The sequence below is a fragment of the Oncorhynchus clarkii genome, chromosome 1 (assembly GCF_045791955.1).
Source record: "Oncorhynchus clarkii lewisi isolate Uvic-CL-2024 chromosome 1, UVic_Ocla_1.0, whole genome shotgun sequence".
In the NCBI taxonomy this organism is placed as follows: domain Eukaryota; kingdom Metazoa; phylum Chordata; class Actinopteri; order Salmoniformes; family Salmonidae; genus Oncorhynchus; species Oncorhynchus clarkii.
Window position 1 is genome coordinate 78568880 of NC_092147.1, and position 20399 is coordinate 78589278.

At 43.7% G+C, this 20399-nt stretch overlaps 1 protein-coding gene across 11 annotated transcripts in view; it reads right to left on the reverse strand.

Moving 5' to 3' along the window:
• Positions 1 to 20399, reverse strand: part of LOC139412890 (mitogen-activated protein kinase kinase kinase kinase 3-like) — a 77590-nt gene that overhangs the window by 26222 nt on the left and 30969 nt on the right. For 7 of the 11 annotated variants that reach the window (XM_071159784.1, XM_071159746.1, XM_071159728.1 and 4 more), the window contains exons 2-13: positions 18543 to 18600; positions 6160 to 6250; positions 5856 to 5920; positions 5429 to 5484; positions 5294 to 5341; positions 5139 to 5181; positions 4791 to 4863; positions 4408 to 4539; positions 4234 to 4296; positions 1749 to 1830; positions 1483 to 1599; positions 1240 to 1314 (exon numbers count right to left, since the gene is read on the reverse strand). In XM_071159784.1, coding sequence (XP_071015885.1) covers positions 1240 to 1314; positions 1483 to 1599; positions 1749 to 1830; positions 4234 to 4296; positions 4408 to 4539; positions 4791 to 4863; positions 5139 to 5181; positions 5294 to 5341; positions 5429 to 5484; positions 5856 to 5920; positions 6160 to 6250; positions 18543 to 18600 — 903 coding nt within the window. The remainder of the gene's footprint in view (positions 1 to 1239; positions 1315 to 1482; positions 1600 to 1748; positions 1831 to 4233; positions 4297 to 4407; positions 4540 to 4790; positions 4864 to 5138; positions 5182 to 5293; positions 5342 to 5428; positions 5485 to 5855; positions 5921 to 6159; positions 6251 to 18542; positions 18601 to 20399) is intronic. The other 4 variants (XM_071159801.1, XM_071159811.1, XM_071159792.1 and 1 more) reach the window with 1 other exon arrangement.

Sequence of the window (20399 nt, forward strand, 5' to 3'; positions counted from 1 at the left end):
CCCTGCGCCAGCAGCATACCACCCTGCGCCAGCAGTAGCATGCCAGCAGTAGCATACCACCCTGCGCCAGCAGTAGCATACCACCCTGTGCCAGCAGCAGCATACCACCCTGCGCCAGCAGCAGCATACCACCCTGCGCCAGCAGCAGCATACCACCCTGTGCCAGCAGCATGGCACCCTGCGCCAGCAGCATGCAACCCTGCGCCAGCAGCATGCAACCCTGCGCCAGCAGCAAACCACCCTGCGCCAGCAGCATACCACAGCAGCATACCACCCTGCGCCAGCAGCAGCATACCACCCTGCACTAGCAGCAGCATACCACCCTGCGCCAGCAGTAGCATTACCACCCTGCGCCAGCAGTAGCATTACCACCCTGTGCCAGCAGTAGCATACCACCATGCGCCAGCAGTAGCATACCACCCTGCGCCAGCAGTAGCATACCACCCTGCGCCAGCAGGAGCATACCACCCTGCGCCAGCAGGAGCATACCACCCTGCGCCAGCAGCATGCCACCCTGTGCCAGCAGCATACCACCCTGCGCCAGCAGCATACCACAGTAGCATACCACACTGCGCCAGCAGCAGCATACCACCCTGCACCAGCATACCACCATGCGCCAGCAGCATATCACCCTGCGCCAGCAGCAGCATACCACTGCTGACTTGCTTCTGAAGCCAAGCAGAGTTAGTCCCTGGATGGGAGACCAGACGCTGCTGGAAGTGGTGTTGGAGGGCCAGAAGGAGGCACTCTTTCCCCAGTGCAGTGATTGGGGACATTTCCCCTGTGTAGGGTGCTATATTTTGGATGGGACGTTAAATGGGTGTCCTGACTCTCTGTGGTCACTAAAGATCCCATGGCACTTATTGTAAGAGTAGGGGTGTTAACCCTGGTGTCCTGGCTAAATTCCCCAATCTAGCCCTCATACTGTCACCAGTTTACAATTGGCTCATTCCTCTCCCCTGTAACTATTCCCCAGGTCGTTGCTGTAAATGAGAATGTGTTCTCAGTCAACTTACCTGGTAAAATAAAAAATAGCCTATTCACGCCTAAAACACAATCTTCAAAATCCCACATGCAGATAAATTGAACAAAGTAAGTAACATCAACTCCATGAGCAGGGTTCATTGACAAGGTCCAGTCTACCTGAGCACACACAGATTGGTGTTAGTTAGTGCTCTGTTACTACAGGTACTGATCACCAAGGTACTGGTGCAGTTCTAATGCAGGCCACACTGGTACCTTCTTGCGGATGGCAAAGCGAGGAGCTCGCCGAGCACCAGGGGTGATGGGAAGGAAGTGGCCCCTATACTTAAACTGAGGAAGGAGCAGAGAGAGGGATAATGGAGGAGAGAGAAAATATGTAGAACTCTGACAGTAAAGAGATCAGAAAGATGGTAAGACCAATGAGGAGAGGTGTCAGTCTTCATCCTGCCATTTGATTGGATAAACCTGGAGCTGTAAAGGTTGGGGTGGTGACTGTACCTCTGGTTCAGGGTCGTCATCATCAAAGTCATTGTATGTGGTGTGGTCTGGGTTGTTGGCTTTGTCCAGCAGCTCGATGGCCAGGGTTCGACTGAGAGGCTGTGACACAAATGGGTGCTGTGGACACAGGAAGAGGATGTGAGGTCACAGCCTACAGGATGGCCATTACATTTCCACTTCTCTAAACTGGTAATCAATGATTGGCTGGTTAACATGTTTTCTTGACAGACACTGAAATCTAGTGTTTCCATTTAGACTGGGGGTACCTGTAATAGTTTCTCTGCTGTTGGCCTCTTCTTGGGATTTTTCGTCAGGGACAATTTGACAAAATGATGGAAATTATTTCCCCTTTCATAGGAGGAGACAGAACAAACAGATACATGTTAGAGCATTTGATTGTAATATGAATTGAAAAATCAGGGGTTGGAACCTAAATTATTTTCTAATTGTTTCATTCTGAACAGAATCACTATTTTTGAGGGGTTCTGTTCCACTGTTTCGACCAGCAAAATAAAGTTGGAACCCCCAAAAAGTTGGGGTTTATATTGTTCCTTTCTGGTCCTTTTGTAACCTGTGAAATCCAACAGTTTACAATTAGCTCATTAAATGACTTCACCAATCAGCGCACATAGAGCAGGCAAGCTGGTTGTTAACATGCGTGATGGACAGACAAGTGTAGTTTTTGGCGCAAGAAGCGCCGTGGGGAGAGAGCGAGAGAGGTTTGAGGAGGAGGCTTGAAGCACTGGGAATTAGAGATTGATATGGGAGTGAAAATGTATTAATATGTGGGCAATGCTTGTCCCTAAATGTTTTTCCCTGTACGGTCCTGATCCCGCAACAGTTCTATAACCCCAGAACTTTCCTGTCCCGTCCCGATAAAAATCACTCCCGTCCCGTGCTCATGTGGATGCAGAATTAGGAAGTATTGAAAATAATTTCAGTCATGCAATATGCAACTGAGATGAGGTTGTCGTCCCTATTTCAGTTAAATGCACTGACTGTAGGCCTAAGTCTCTCTGGATAAGAGCATATTCTAAAGGACCTAAATGTATATCGATTAAGGCTGGAGGATGAGGACAGAGACCCCAGCAGGACGGTCTGCATATAACAGCATCGGCATAAATCTGTAGCCTCCAGCTGAGCACTGCCCATATATGAACAGCGGCAGTACTGCACAAGTCGGATTGGGAAGTGGCTACAGTAGCCTAAACATGCACATACACTGACAAAAACTGATTTTTCATTTCCCTCTTCACAGCAGAAGGCACGGGTTTAGTTAAATACACAAAGAATTGGGCTTGACGGTAAAGTGAGTAGAGCAGGTATACTGCTTGAGGCTGCTTGTCCCACTCTCCAGTTGATAGCCTATTTGTTTAAACAGCAGCATTTCTTACAAGACATGTATTACTGGATCAAGGTGCGAGATTGAGCAGACAGAAGGGGGAAATCTACAATTTATTTTGTATTTATTTTTATTAAGTAAACTATATTAGGCCAAGCCAACAGAGTTGGTGTTTTTACAAAATGCTCCACAAATGACATATTTATGCCCAAAAAACTATTCCTGTACTGCCTGTTCCTGTAGACTGTTGATCCTGTCCTGTCCCGAACTTCACTCCTGACAGAATCCCGCAAGACCCTCCGGAGTCCTGTTCCTGTGTCGAACTCTACTTGGTATCTTCAGACATGCATTATCTGAATTAGAGTCACAGATTTATACATGTGACATTGAATGTCCTTTGAGCTAGCTAGCTAACAAGATTGTGTGTGCAGAGTGGCACCAGAATTAATAAAACATCTTGCCTTCTTGAAGTTTATAAATCCAACATGAACCGTGATAACTAGGCCTATAGCAGGAACCCAGTTCCTGGAGAGCTACCCTGTAGGTTTTCAATCCAGCCCCAGTTGTAACTAACCTGGTTCAGCTTATCAACCAGCTAATTATTAGAATCAGGTGTGATAGATTAGGGTTGGAGTGAAAACCTACAGGACAGTAGCTCTCCAGGAACAGGGTTGGAGAGCCATGGCCTATAATATCCTTAACTAGCATTGAAAAAGTGAATTCATTCTTCTCTAGTTAATAAAGAAAATCTCTCTCCCTATCTTCTGAGTCACGATTGCAATGTCAGTACAGTAGCCTATGCTTCAGAGGGGGGAGGGGCCACAGTAGCCTACGCTTCAGAGGGGGGAGGGGCTACAGTAGCCTATGCTTCAGAGGGGGGAGGGGCTACAGTAGCCTATGCTTCAGAGGGGGGGGGGCTACAGTAGCCTATGCTTCGGAGAGGGGAGGGGCTACAGTAGCCTAAACATGCACATACACTGACAAACATTTTCAGCTTGCAGGCAGACACTGGAATATGTTTCTAAGTGACAGAGTGAGGACTTTGCATAGGCGCTTTGTTGCATTTTTTTGTGGGACTAGAAAAATGCCTGGAACGTAAAAGAACGTTCCTGTGTGTCTCAGTTGGTAGAGCATGGAGTTGTGGGTTCGATTCCCACGGGGGACTAGTACGGGGGGGAAAGCATGAAAATGTATGCATGCACTACGATAAGTTGCTATGGATAAGAGCTTCTGCTAAATGACTAAAATGTAAATTAACCAGTTCCCAGCATTTTAAATAATGGTTCCATTCCAGTACTGATCACTTTTGTTCCGTTCCTTGAAAACGTTTGTTCTTTTCCGGTTTTCGGTTCTGTTCCCTGAACAGTTTCCAATCCCTGCTATTCACAGAGGAGAACATGAACGCTTACCACTTCACTTTGTCTTTCAATTTGGGCGGCTGGAAATTACTCTTTGTCATCAAGAAAAGGGCCCTGGAAAGTAAGAAAATAGACTTGGTTGGTAGAACAAAAAGTACAAGAAATATCCAGCATCACATCACATTGTCAAGGCTTCATTCACACATCCCCCAGCACACATACTACCTCATGGGGTGCAGGTCAAACATAGGAGGCTGCAGCTCGGCCAGCTCAATGGCAGTGATGCCCACGGCCCAGATATCACACAGCTGGTTGTAGCCTCCCTTCCTCTCCACTGCTGCCACCTCTGGAGCCATCCTGAGAGGAGGGAGAGGGAAAAAAATAGGGATCCAAAAATAAAAGAGTACTTAACATCAGTCATGTTAAGTGGAGAGTCATGTTAAATGATTGTGAGTCAATCAATTCCAGCCATAACACTAATCATAACACTGTCCAGAGCAATATGAATGGTCTGTCACATCCTAAGATCAATAAGTAAATGAACCACACCATCATGTCAGAGCCCACCCAGTGTGACACCAAGGGGAGGGACCAGGGGTGAAGCTCACCAGTATGGAGTTCCAATGAAAGACTTCCTCTTAGCCAGCGTGGCAGTGATCTGTGCTGATACACCAAAGTCAGCTAAGGAGAAAGAGGGGAAATTGAGAGAAAATTAGCAAAAGATAAGAGGTATTGTGAGATCTTATTCTAATACAGTAGGTAACTTAGGCTGTGTTTAGACAGGCTCTAGCCAGATCTGATTTGAAAAGATCTGATGTGATTGGCCAAAAGACCAATTAGTGGCAAAAAAATATCTGAATTGGGCTGCCTGTGTGAACACAGCCTAAGTAGTCAAGGTGAGGCTTTGGGAACTGATATCTGGTTGAAGGGAAAGCAATGGTTGTCAAAGACCTTACCTAATTTCACATAGCCGTTGTCTGTCAATAGAATATTTGCTCCCTATGAGAAAAAGTTATAGGTTCAGGCAAAAAATAACCACACCAAACAAGGTTTGAAAGTCAATTGTCTCTACTTGAAAGCACGCTTATTGCCATCATTGACATGGCATTACCTTAATGTCTCTGTGCATTTTGCCTTTGTTGTGGAGATAGTACAAACCCTGTAAGGAATGGAGAAAACAACATATCACTAATTCTTAGTCAATCTGACCCGTAGATTCACACGTCAGCAGGGGAACAAAAGGTACCTGGAGGGTTTCCCGTGACATATACGCAATCTGAGACTCGGACAGAGGCCCAGTCACTGGACAGGAGGGAGGAAGAGGGCAGAGTTTAAGAGCAAGGCAAAGTATCTGAAGCATTTCATACACAGGTTTGAGATCAACACCAGATGTTTGACTTACGAGTGCTATTTACTGTGCTGGCTGGCTGGCTATGACAGCTTAAGTGGGAGAGTGGAAAGAGTGTGGATATTGATTGTAACAAGCTTTCATCTATTGTGCTTTATGGTCTGTTTTTAGATGAAAACACAGCTATTCTATTAGGGTGACTGTGAGCATGGGTGAATGCATAGGTCACCACAGTGTGAGTGACTTTGTGAATGTGGGAACGGGTGTGTGCTTGAAGAGACTATGTGCGCACGTGTGTGTGTGTGTGTGTGTGTGTGTGTACTACCGTGATAAATATCCTGCAGAGATCCTCCTCCGCAGTACTCCATGCTGATCCATAATTTATCTCTCCTGAAGGAGAAGGGACAGACCACAAGATAGCAAGACTGATGCTGTGAGTCGTGCTGTCCCAATCAGACAAGTCTCGATTAGACCAAAGACGGACATTTTAGCTGTACTTTAAATTTGGCTCCATCCAAAACGACAACATAGTCAATATCATGCCTGAAATAGCTGTATCATTTGAGTCCAACTTCAGAGAGTTGTAATACTGTCTATCCATACCGGATCTATCAGTATGCCAGTCTTACCGGAGATAGCTGCCGAAGTAGGCCACGATGTTGGAGTGTTTGCAGTCCTTCATCACAATGATCTCCTGCTGCACCACCTCAAAGTCCTCACCTGTTAATCAAACAGTCAGTCATCCGATCAGTTACATGTTTAGGCCACAAAGCATTAGCCTGGTGGCTAGATCATGTTCAGGCCACAAAGCACTAGCCTGGTGGCTAGATCATGTTCAGGTCATAAAGCACTAGCCTGGTGGCTAGATCATGTTCAGGCCATAAAGCACTAGCCTGGTAGCTAGATCATGTTTAGGCCATAAAGCACTAGCCCGGTGGCTAGGTCATGGTTAGGCCATAAAGCACTAGCCTGGTGGCTAGATCATGGTTTGGCCATAAAGCACTATCCCGGTGGCTAGATCTGTTTGTGCTTTAGCCACATCCACGTGACATGTTGTTGTCATGCCATACAACTATAGAGAAGTTAGCTTAAGCATAAACAGACACGGCTACCAGGCCAACACAGCAAAGCATTTGTCGCAAGACACAGACACCGAGACATGAAATCTTTACAAATTCAAGCAGATGGTAAACATGATAGAACTTGTTTTGATCATCATTAGGCTGTGCGCAAGTGGAGGCTGTACAGGAAATATATTGATGCAGAAATTGAAAGCAGCGCTAACTGCATCAAATCCAGCTATTTTAGAACACCTTCAAACACTGGAACGCGTCTGAAAGAGCCCAGGCTTATATGAAATGACAGCACACCTCAGCATGGATAAAATAGCTAAAAAGACAATCATTTCAGTGGCGTGCCAGCTTAAAAATATATCTTATTCAAATGTAAAAGTGACTGTTTCAGTTGCTTCATCTATACTGTAAAAGTGAAATCAGTGAGACACTTGCATCCATCCACACTCAGAACCATCTCTGACAGATTGCTTTTGACAACATTAAGAATGGCTGTGGGTGAATATTGTAGAGTTGGCTTCTGCATACATAGGCTTACATAGTTCATGGATCAAGATGACCTTTGCACCCTTCGAGCTCTGACACCGAGGTGAAGGTCTACCGTCTGATGGATACCCTGGCTGTGGCTTTCAGGTTTTATCTGGGTGTCGAGCCCCTCAGATATGTGACTGTCGAAACAAATTAGTGCCCTTCCTGACCCATACCGCGAAAGCAAATCTCTGTTACTATGGTAATGAGTCTGACCCAAGGCCCCGGCAGCTATTTTGACAGGAAGTGTAGAAACACAGAGGACAAAAAGCATACAGCTGCAATCGTTCACGTAAGCCTTAAAAACAAGTTATGCATAAAGGTTTATCCCTTTCCAGTCACCAAAACCTGCTATGAATTAATGTGGGTCAATGGCCAAATGATTCATCCTTGCACAACTACCTATATCCTGCTAGCACCCTGAGCAGGGATAGAGCCACACAGCTTGCTAAGTGCTATCACTGTCACTGGGACATGGTAGGCTAGGCTATATCATCCAGCTACACCAGTGTTTACACCTGGACGCTGCAGCATGACAGCTTGATTCTGCGTCAAAGATGGCCCTGATGGGTGACTGTCCTCCTCACGCAGTGGCATGTATTCATGGATGCCAAGGGAAGTCAGGGTTCCCCCCCAAAAATAGACCAAAAATAAATAACCAAAAATGAATCTCGTCTCAGTGTTTCATAATTTTCCTTCAATTCGCAAGAGGCTAAATTGTATCTCACAGGAGAAAGCATCCGAACGGGCGAAACAGCACCCGTCTCCTTAGGTGTAGACCATCTACATCTGCATTCGGAAAGGTTTCAGACCCCTACACTTTTTCCACATTGTGTTACGTTACAGGCTTATTCTAAAATATATAAAATTGTGTTTTTTCCTCATAAATCTAGACAATAACCCATAATGACAAAGAAATAAAAATAAAAATTATTTTGTGCAAATTTATAAAGAAAACTGAAATATTACATTTACAAAAGTATTCAGAACCTTTACTCAGTACTTCTTTGAAGCACGTTTGGCAGCGATGACAGCCTCGAGTCTTCTTGGGTATGACGCTACAAGCTTGTATTACAGGCACACCTGTATTTGGAGAGTTTCTCCCATTCTTCTCTGCAGATCCTCTCAAGCTATGTCAGCTTGGATGGGGAGCGTCGCAGCACAGCTATTGTCAGGTCTCTCCAGAGATGTTCGATCGGGTTCAAGTCCTGGCTCTGGCAGGGCCACTCAAGTACATTGAGACTTATCCCGAAGCCACTCCTGCATTGTCTTGGCTGTGTGCTTAAGGTCATTGCCCAGTCTGAGGTCCTGAGTGCTCTGGAGCAGGTTTTCTTCAAGGATCTCTCTGTACTTTGCTCCGTTCATCTTTCCCCTCGATCCTGACTGGTCTCCCAGTCCCTGCCACTGAAAAACATCTCCCCAGCATGCTGCCACCACGCTTCACCGTTGGGATGGTGCCAGGTTTCCTCCAGACGTGGAGCTTGGCATTCAGGCCAAAGAGTTCAATCTTGGTTTCATGAGACCAGATAATCTTGTTTCTCATGGTCTGAGAGTCCTTTAGGTGCCTTTTGGCAAACTCATGTGCCTTTTACTGAGGAGTGGCTTCTGTCTGGCCACTCTACCATAAATGCCTGATTGGTGGAGTGCTGCAGGGAAGGTTCTCCCATAACCACAGAGGAACTCTGACCAAGGCCCTTCTCCCTCGATTGCTTAGTTTGGCCGGTTGGCCAGCTCTAGGAATTTAAGAATGATGGAGGCCACTGTGTTCTTGCAGACCTGTGTTCCCACTGTGTTCCCACTGGCCACTGTGTTCTTCCCTTCCCCAGAAGCGTACCAAAACATAATCCTGACTCGGAGGTCTACGGACAATTCCTTCAACCTCATGGATTGGTTTTTGCTTTGACATGCAGTCAACTGTGGGACCTTATAAAGACAGGTGTGTGTCTCTTCAAATCATGTTCAATCATTTACCACAGGTGGACTCCAGTCAAGGATCATCAATGGAAACAGGGTTCACCTGGGCTCAACTTCGAGTCTCATAGCAACGGGTCTGAAAACTTATGTAAATAAGTTATGTAACTTATGTAAATCTGTTTTTTATACATTGGCAAACATTTCTAAAAACCTGTTAATGCTTTGTCATTATGGGGTAGTGTGTGTAGATTGATGAGGGAAAAAACAATTCAATACATTTTAGAATAAGGCTGTAACATAACTAAATATTGAAAAAGTGAAGGGGTCTGAATACTTTCCAAATGCACTGTGTCTGTTGCCGTCTGTATGACACTGACCTCCCTTGACAAAAAAAAAGTATTAACTTCTTGTGGATCAGTGGGACGCTACCGTTTCGACAATTTCCGGTGAGCGCCAACATCAAATTAAATTACGATAAATATTAAACTTTCATGAAATCACAAGTGCATTACATCAAAATAAAGCTTAACTTGTTGTTAATCCAGACGCTGTTTCAGATTTCAAAAGGGCTTTACGGCGAAAGCAAACCATGCGATTATCTGAGGACAGCGCCCAGCACACAAATGCATAACAAATAACTTTCAACCAGGGAGTTGCGACACGAAAGTCAGAAATAGCTATATAACATATGCCTTACTTTTGAAGATCGTCTTCTGTTGGCACTCCAAAAGGTCCTAGTTACATTACAAATGGTACTTTTGGTCGATAATGTCCTTCTTTATATCCATAAAAACTCAGTTTAGCTGGCGCGCTTCAGTCAATAATCCACTCAGTTTCCCTCCCTCAAAATGCATACAAAATGAATCCCAAACGTTACCAGTAAACGTATCCAAACAAGTCAATCAATGTTTATAATCAAACCTTAGGTACCCTAATACGCAAATAAATGCTCAAATTTAAGACGAAAAATCGTTATTGTCTTTACCGGAGAAAAATACCAAAGAACGCGCTCTCATTCACGAGCTTGAAAACACTACAGCCAAAATGGGAGCCACCTAGAAAAACTACAATTTCTGGCAATTTTTTTCTAAAAACCAGCCTGAAACTCTTTCTAAAGACTGTTGACATCAAGTGGAAGCCGTAGGAACTGCAATCAGGCACGATTTCGCCCTATTATCAAAGTGGCAGCCATTGAAATCAGTGGTAGGGTGAAAAAAGTTTTGGGGGATGGTTTGTCATTTCAGTTCTGTTATACTCACAGATATTATTTTAACAGTTGTAGAAACTTCAGAGTGTTTTCTATCCAAATCTACCAATTATATGCATATCCTAGCTTCTGGGCCTGAGCTTTTCATCCAGACGTCAAATTACCGCCCCCTATCCCAAATAAGTTTAAAAAAATGGCAATCAGTGTTGAGCTAAACTGAGCGAGCTCAACTGTGAATGGTCTTGGTGCACCAAAAAAAACAAGTTTCAAAAGGAAGCCAGCTTGGATTTGGCATCCCTCCTATCAAATCCCATTGAGAGCATATGTCATTGACAGAAAAACAGGAATTGTTGCATCTTGTTGTGTTGTTGTCTTCCTAGCCAACTAGCTAAAATTGTCCCTTTCCTAATTAGCCATGGATGGAGATAGGGATTTGGCCTTGTGGTTTTACTTAATTCTCCATACTGGCCAATGAATATAATGGAGATTCTGCTCCTACCATTAATTCATACGTTGTTGTGGCCCTGGCCTGAGAGGATGGAAGTTCAATATGTAGCTAGAAGTAGAAGGCTAATACTAACTAGATAACATTGCCCATGAATGGAAGTTAGGCTAGCATGCAATAATTTTAGCCACGTAGCCTAGAATACCAAAAACTAAAAGCGGGTACTGTATGACAGTCATAGACTGTTTTGTCAATATGAAAGAGAGGCGGATGGAATTGGCGTTTCTCTACAAGTAGGGTGAGTTAACATGTTTTCTACTTGCACGAACACACACAGAGACATCTTTAGCTTACGTTGATTGGACTAACTTGTTTTTGGTATCTTATAGTTGTCACTAAATTAGACTAAGCAGAGTTGATTTGATGATGTTGAAATGTTGAAGTGTAAATGGTGCTACAATAGTGGAGGCAGCTCCTGTTATCTTTGTGACTTGCGGTAACTCTCTGTGGTTCTAAATCAATAGTTGTTTAGTGATGGAAACATTCACTTGTTTGACCATGCTGTAGGTAAAGTAACTGTCTGTTACTGTACATGAAATATGTTTTGTGGACTTCACTGGACAGAGGTTGCTATCCGGTTTTGTGATAAAACAAAGGTGTGGTTGAATTTATTCTGCCACTGTGTCTTCTTATTGTCTCTGCTTTTAGGTCTATATAGGTATATGGACTAACACGTCGCAAGGCATATGGACTAACACGTTATAGAGCAAACAAAGCAATTATCACAACACATGGGATGTAATTTGGCTTTGGGGGGAGGGGGCTTTGTTTCCCCAGTGATTTTACCCACGCACCGCTACGGTCCTCACGTCACCTCTCAAGGATAACGAAGGGCAACACAAAAGGGAAAATAAGGGCAAATCATAGGCTACAGCGCAGAGGCAAAAGAAGGATTGTGGGCCGAATCCTGAATGACATCCAAGCGCAGTTTACAAACTTTTGCTTCAATCAGAATTTATGTGCCAATAAGGTATTGACATGAAAATTGTGAGTTGTGTACGGAGAACTCTTAGGACTCAACCCTGGGAGACGTCAGCTAAATCTGAAGATGAAGTAAACACAGTGCTGTGTTTTAAGGCTTCAATGCAATGGCTTATCAAATCAAGCTCAAGGTTTTTGCCTCTGAAATCCAGACCCAGCCGTTCAGATGCTCAGACTGCATAAATCACATTCCAGTCAACCAATCAGTGAAGACTGAGCCAAATCCCTCACTGATGCTTAGTAGTACAAAACATCTTGTTCTGGCATACATTCACTACTAGAGCATACCATTCACTATGTACACCCATAAACCCTGAAGCTACAGTGCCTTCGGAAAGTACTCAGACCCCTTGACTATTTTTCACATTTTGTGGTATATGGTCTGATATACCACGGCTGTCAGCCAATCAGCATTCAGGGCTCGAACCACCCGGTTTATAATCCATAGTAGCCTATTCACTGTAAGGATTCAAATAGATCTTTATCACACACACACACACACCTTTGTTTGTTATTCAATGACCCAGGCTTTAAGACAGTCAATCCTGACATGTTCTGAAGGGTGTGCCAGTCCAAACTGCGAAACATATCATTTCCTGATGGTTGCATAGGGACTGTATTGTGTTTCATTAGTCTGATTCCATTAGCAGTTTGACTGCAGAATGCTGCTGCTGGTAGTAGACCCTGGGTAATACAGGTCTTGCCTCCTGAGGAAGTAGTCAAAACAAAAAGTCTAACTTTCTTCTAAATAAAAAGTTGTGGTAGCAGCGTTTGTTGGATCATGGAGCATGTAAGGAGTTGCATTTGCAGGGTGGATGTGAAAAACACCCCATTTCATCTGCTTATTCCAGCTTACTGTTTGAGAACTGTCTGAAGTCAAAGCTAAAATACCTTTTCTCAAAGCCAAGCAACTCAGTTGTCAACAGAAGGAAAGTTTGAGGAAAACCTTGAAGCATGTAAGCAAAAGCACAAGTCTGAAGCATGACATTTCCATATCTCCTAAAGCCAGACTCCATAAGCGTGTCCTGTAGTCATCACTTTGTGTATAGATCTCAAAGCCGGGGAATAACACATACAAGAGGGTAGCGCGCGCGCACACACACCACACACCACACACCACACACCACACACACACACACACACACACACACACACACACACACACACACACACACACACACACACACACACACCCCACCTACTTAGAAGCACAGACATTTGAAAACACACACACACACGCACGCACAAGCAATAGGGAACAGAGACAATGGAAAGAATGTGATAAGTACAGGGCTTCGAACACACTTAAGAGAAATCTAAAAATAAAGTGCTTGTTCGAGTGAACAATAACACATTCCTCTGACTGTGGCCACTGCATTTCCATGGAGCGTGCGTCCACATTGGCCTTTCTATAGGACAATCAGCCTGACAGCTAGCCTAGCGACACAACACACAGAGAGAGAGAGAAAAATAACAAACCCCAGATAATCGTTCCCCTCTGTTAATGTTAATACATTAACAGCTGAACATTAACAACATTGTGAATGTGTGTAAGAGAAAGCAAAAAAGAGGGATCATCTCCTCCCGTTATGTTATAGGTGCTATTGAAAACTGCTGGCTGTCAGCTCTTTTACCCACATTTAGGTTATGGCTCTAGGTTTTCCCACGTGGCAAGACAACTACACATGCCACACAACAATACAGTCAGCAATGAGATATCCTCCAACCGTTTGAGGGCAGGTGAGTGGGAGTTTCCATACAGGTTTTAAAGGGAGAGGTGAGCATTTTACATTCAAGTCATTTAGCAGACTTATAGTTAGTGCATTCATCTTAAGATAGCTAGGTGAGACAACCACGTTTCACAGCCATAGTAAGTACACTTTTCCTCAAAGTCGCTTACAGCAAAGTCAGAGCTAATAACCCATGTGGTGGTCAGTCAGGCTGCACAAACTGTATTAAATAGCACAGACTGCTAGGGCGGCAGGTAGCCTAGCGGTAAGAGCGTTGGGCCAGTACCCAGAAGGGCGCCGGTTTGAATCCCTGAGCCGACAAGGTGAAAAATCTGCCCTTGAGCAAGGCACTTAACCCCAATTGCTCCTGTAAGTCTGCTAAATGAATAATATGTCAAGTTAAAATATCTCAGATGGGAAGCAATGATGCAGTGTGCGGAAGGGACAACTGGTGTGCATGCGGCTTTAGCATACTCAACACTTCCCCAATGCATTCTGCAGGCCTGAGCCGTTTTGACTCGCTACTTTCGAAACTACTGGCTCAAATGATACAAAAACTGTGCTGCATCACTTTAAATATATAAAGAAATATGAAGGGTTGGAACGCAACCAATGTATGATAGGTACCAGATAAGACATTGGGAAGCATTCCATTTCTTCCCACATTGCTTTTATTGGCATTGAAATTAATTTGTAAAATGCTGAAACATGGGGAATGGTCTTTTCATTTCGGACATGGCCATCGTCTTGTCTCTGTCTTTACAATTTAACAGTCTAATGAACACCTTTTATGCTTTTCTCTCTCATCAGTCAGGATTTCAGTCTGGATTCTTTGTTCACAGTACGTTTTTTATTTTATTTTTTATTTCTCCTTTATTTAACAAGGTAGGCTAGTTGAGAACACCTTTATTTAACCAGGTAGGCTAGTTGAGAACACCTTTATTTAACCAGGTAGGCTAGTTGAGAACACCTTTATTTAACCAGGTAGGCTAGTTGAGAACACCTTTATTTAACCAGGTAGGCTAGTTGAGAACACCTTTATTTAACCAGTTAGGCTAGTTGAGAACACCTTTATTTAACCAGGTAGGCTGAGAACACCTTTAGGTAGGCTAGTTGAGAACTTCTCATTTACAACTGCGACCTGGCCAAGATAAAGCATAGCAGTGTGAACAGACAACACAGAGTTACACATGGAGTAAACAATAAACAAGTCAATAACACAGTAGAAAAAAGAGTCTATATACATTGTGTGCAAAAGACATGAGGAGGTAGGCGAATAATTACAATTTAGCAGATTAACACTGGAGTGATAAATGATCAGATGGTCATGTACAGGTAGAGATACTGATGTGCAAAAGAGCTGAAAAGTAAATAAAAACAGTATGGGGATGAGGTAGGTAAATTGGGTGGGCTATTTACCGATAGACTATGTACAGCTGCAGCGATCGGTTAGCTGCTCAGATAGCAGATGTTTAAAGTTGGTGAGGGAGATAAAAGTCTCCAACTTCAGCGATTTTTGCAATTCGTTCCAGTCACAGGCAGCAGAGAACTGGAACGAAAGGCGGCCAAATGAGGTGTTGGCTTTAGGGATGATCAGTGAGATACACCCGCTGGAGCGCGTGCTACGGGTGGGTGTTGCCATCATGACCAGTGAACTGAGATAAGGCGGAGCTTTACCTAGCATGGACTTGTAGATGACCTGGAGCCAGTGGGTCTGACATTGAATTCATGAATTAGATGGAACTATAAACATTTTGTTTGTTTCTGCTTTTGATTTATGAGCATCTGGCTTACGTGACATGGTCACCCTGGGAGCGATTACAGTTATGGAGCTGCTTGATACGAACTGCGCCGCATCAGGCCTGCAGAATGCAGACACATTAGGACACCCCTGACACCCCTAACAACCCTAACAGACACATTAGGACACCCCTGACACATTAGGACACCCTTACCAACCCTAACAGACACATTAGGACACCCCTAACAGACATTAGGACACCCCTAACAGACACATTAGGAGGAAAAACACATTAATATCCTTCAGATTAAATTCATAGCAACTGTATTGAAAAACTGAGTGAACAGCTTTCGTCAGGTTAGACCAGGGTTTCCCAAAGTCGCTCCTGCAGTCCCCTCCCCAGGGCAAAAAGCAAAACGTGCACGCCTTGATGTCTCCAGGACTGTTTGGGAAACCCTGGGGTAGATGTACATCAAGGGACAAGGCCTACAGACAATAGAGGCACAGTTTTAGTCTAAAAGTACCTTGGTACAGTAGACAGACTAGGCTGCTCCCTCAACAATCGTCAGCTGCATCTATTAAGAGGATGCCATCAAAATACGAGGAGATTTCCTCCACTTGAACTGAAAAACTGACAAGGATGCCACCTTGTAAATTTAGCCTAATCTTCTTTGTGATGCAAGAAATTGTTAATGTGCGCAACAAAATGATATTCACAGTGTGCAGGAAAAATAAAGACTTCCAGCTGTAGTGGTAAAGATATGCATGTGTACTGCATACCCGGGCACAGAAACACACATTTAGGTGGCAGCTTGGTAGCGTCTGTGGTTGTTTGCAGATAGAACATTCTATGGAGGAGGAAGCGGAAACTGGGACACTGCGTGTGCTGCATGTTATTTTGTTTGGCTCGCAAGCTGTGCTCCAGACTTGGTGAATGATTGGAATGTAGCCTAGCAACACGCATTCACTTCCATTAAAGGGCTCTGAAAATTACACTCAAACTCAAATTAGACAGAAAATAAACACTTTAGGAGGAGAGACAAGGGGTTTGAATGATGATGCTCATAAATCACAAGCAGAAACAAACTAGCTGTTTATAGTTCCATCTAAATCATTAAAATCAGTGTACTGTGAACCAACATCTACGCAGAAATCATGACTGATAAGAGAGAACCATAAAAAGGCATTAATTGGACTGTTAAATTGTGAAGACGGTGACAAGACAATGGCGTGTCCGAATACCCATACTAGTGTACTACATACTTAAACTGCATACCATGTACTCATCGTCGCATTCTATTTATTCTATTTACTGTTTAGGAAAAAGTATGCAGTATGCCACGGCCGCAATGCTGGAGAGGCTCCTGATTGGCTGAATAGGTGGGGCGGGGCCGAGTGCGGGTGGATTTTTCCAAATTCAAAAGACATGCATCGCATTAACCAGCCTGATAATAGCTCATTTCCAATGTAATTAATTTCTCTAAACTCTGAATAGGAATGGAGTTCTAGGCCTGCTCAGGTTGGTTATAGTCAGACTATCACAATCAACCTAATGGAGTTCTAGGCCTGCTCAGGTTGGTTATAGGCAGACTATCACAATCAACCTAATGGAGTGCTAGGCCTGCTCAGGTTGGTTATAGGCAGACTATCACATTCTACCTAATGGAGTTCTAGGCCTGCTCAGGTTGGTTATAGGCAGACTATCACAGTCTACCTAATGGAGTTCTAGGCCTACTCAGGTTGGTTATAGGCAGACTATCACATTCTACCTAATGGAGTTCTAGGCCTACTCAGGCTGGTTATAGTCAGACTATCACAGTCTACCTAATGGAGTTCTAGGCCTGCTCAGGTTGGTTATAGGCAGACTATCACATTCTACCTATACTATAGTAGACCATAAAGCCCATCTATCCTATTTAAAAAGGACTGAAGACAGAAACAGATAATTTGTTTAATTTCAACATATGTATCAGTAAAAACCTAAATGTTGTAACATATAGAAATCAAAACAGTACACACCAAAACTTTTCAAAATGTTCAAATGAAAAGGACGTGGACAGTCAGGTGCGTCGCAAATTCAGCTGAAAAACAGCTTCTATCTCAAGGCCATCAGACTGTTAAACAGCCAACACTAACATTGAGTGGCTACTGCCAACACACTGACTCAACTCCAGCTTCTTTAATAATGGGAATCGATGGAAATTGATGTAAAATATATATCACTAGCCAATTTAAACAATGCTACTTAATATAATGTTTACATACCCTACATTATTCATCTCATATGTATATGTATATACTGTACTCTATCATCTACTGCATCTTTATGTAATACATGTATCACTAGCCACTTTAAACTATGCCACTTTGTTTACATACCCTACATTACTCATCTCATATGTATATACTGTACTCGATACCATCTACTACATCTTGCCTATGCCGTTCTGTACCATCACTCATTCATATATCTTAATGTACATATTCTTTATCCCTTTACACTTGTGTGTATAAGGTAGTAGTTTTGGAATTGTTAGGTTAGATTACTTGCTGGTTATTACTGCATTGTTGGAACTAGAAGCACAAGCATTTCGTTACACTCGCATTAACATCTGCTAACCATGTGTATGTGACAAATACATTTGATTTGATTTGGAAAAAAAATCAGAACCGCTGGAGAGCAACATAATAAACTAAAGCACTGATCACTGGGAAAGAGATCAGAATGACTGCTATGGCTTGATCCATACATTAAATAGGTCGCCTAGCCTACAGAAAAGATGAGTATATCATCCTGGCATTTAAACCACTCCATTTCCAAAATGTCACATACTATTAAACATTCTATTTTTGCATACTGCGTCCTGCATGACTGCGTTGATTTCGGTACCACATCCCCATATCTAATTGATCTGCTGTTGTGAAAGCCAAAATTAGTATGACATCCGGCCATTTAAAGAATACTTGATTTTCGAAATGTCACATACTTTTAAACTTAATTTTTTTCACATTCTCAGTCGGCCTACTATTTAGGATGCAATTATGGGTATTCAGACACGGCCTTGTCTTTCTAAGGGATAATTCGATTCAGCTGTTGGGGACAGAGGACGATTAACAAAATAAACATTTGATTATGTCTGCAACAGAAGGCAAGAGACTGCCTAGTGTAAAATGGGTTTGTAAAAGACTGGAGAAAACTTGGGAAATGGTGGATGAGAGGGATAAGAGAGGAGAGAAAGGAGGAGGGAAAGGGGACAAAGGGGAGGAAAGGAGGAGGAGGAGGGAGAGGGAAACAGTGATGACACATGGTAGAGAGAAAAAAAAAGAGTTTACCAGGTTCCAGCTTAATAACTTTAATGGCAGCCAGTTCCCCGGTGTTGACATTACGGGCCTGGAGGAGAGAGAGAGAGAGAGAGCATTTATTAGCCAGCTGTCTGTAGGAGGGAACATACTGGAGTTTAGAGATGACTGGCCTCTGTCAGACCAACACTGTGTTTAAGCCTGAGAGAGTGTAGGCTAGAACAGTCAGTTGGCTGCTACTGTAGGATAACATTGCTTAACTGCTAACTGGCATGGCCTCACGGGTGGCGCAGTGGTTAAGGGCGCTGTGCAGCACCAGCTGTGCCACCAGAGACCCTGGGTTCGTGCCCAGGCTCTGTCGTAACCGGCCGCGACCGGGAGGTCCGTGGGGCGACGCACAATTGCCCTAGCGTCGTCCGGGTTAGGATGGATTTCCTTGTCTCATCGCGCACCAGCGACTCCTGTGGCGGGCCGGGCACAGTGCGCGCTAACCAAGGTTGCCAGGTGCACGGTGTTTCCTCCGACACATTGGTGCGGCTGGCTTCCGGGTTGGATGTGCGCTGTGTTAAGAAGCAGTGCGGATTGGTTGGGTTGTGTATCGGAGGACGCATGACTTTCAACCTTCGTCTCTCCCGAACCCGTACGGGAGTTGTAGCGATGAGACAAGTAGTAGCTACTAAAAACAATTGGATACTACTAAATTGGGGAGAAATTGCTTAACTGCTAACTGGCAATTGTGCGTCGCCCCACGGACCTCCCGGTCGCGGCCGGTTACGACAGAGCCTGGGCACGAACCCAGGGTCTCTGGTGGCACAGCTGGTGCTGCAGTACAGCGCCCTTAAATTAAAAAAATTAAAAATAAATGCTAACTGGCCTTACAGGCTAACACATGTATCCAAAGTGATGATAATAATAGTACTGAAGTTATGGATGGGAAGTTATGGATGGAATATTTGCAAACAAATACATTTGATGGATATTACTGAAGATGGCTGATTCACCTTTGAAAAGCAAATAAGATCATAAAAACAATACATTGTGCATCATTATGATGATGTGGCCGGAAGGTGTGTAACGGTTTACCAAACCCACGGTTCAGTACGTACTGTGATTCTTGGGGTCATGGTTCACTTTTCAGTACAGCGGGGAAATTAAATTCCAGTCACAATGTTCCTGGTATTGTCTGTTGTGACAGGACTGGTATGTTGGGCCTCAAGGTTCCAATCTGATGCTGCGTTTGTAACCATGTAGGAGGTGGGAATTTACCAGTTGTAAAGTCAGAATTTGTTGAGAAACGGGGATTGGCTAATGGCCAACAAGTGGTGTCAACCATAAATTAAAAAGTACAGCAATCATGCTTGTAAACAAATTTGAGTTCAAAAACCACATTAATAGATTGCTTTTTATAAAGACTGTTTTGTGGTTGCATTTAACTACAGTAAATGCTGTTCTGGAGGTCATTTACTTAGCAGGTGAAGTCAGAGGTCACCATGTTGGAGAAGTGGGTGCTCAGGATGATAGGTGAATTCCCCACTAGTAATCACTACCATTCAAGAGGATTTTTCATATGTGGTAAATTCCCACTTGGTTATGAACACATCATGACACTGCCTCCTTCAGCCCAGATGGCACTTGTGACTCTCAAAGGGGCCATGTCTGTACCACCGTACGTACATCTCCCACTCCAGGGTAATGTGATGGGATGTCACTAAGCACAAAACAGGATGCATTGACCAATTCATTTAAAACCTGGGCTTTGGTTTGCTTATATAGAGCTGGCACTACCGGTTTGCTGAAATGGGTGCAAGAGGGAAGTTCGTAATGTCTGCAGCTATAAACTAAAGTATAAAATATAAAACACAGCCTACCTATCACTCTTCTAATTTATTT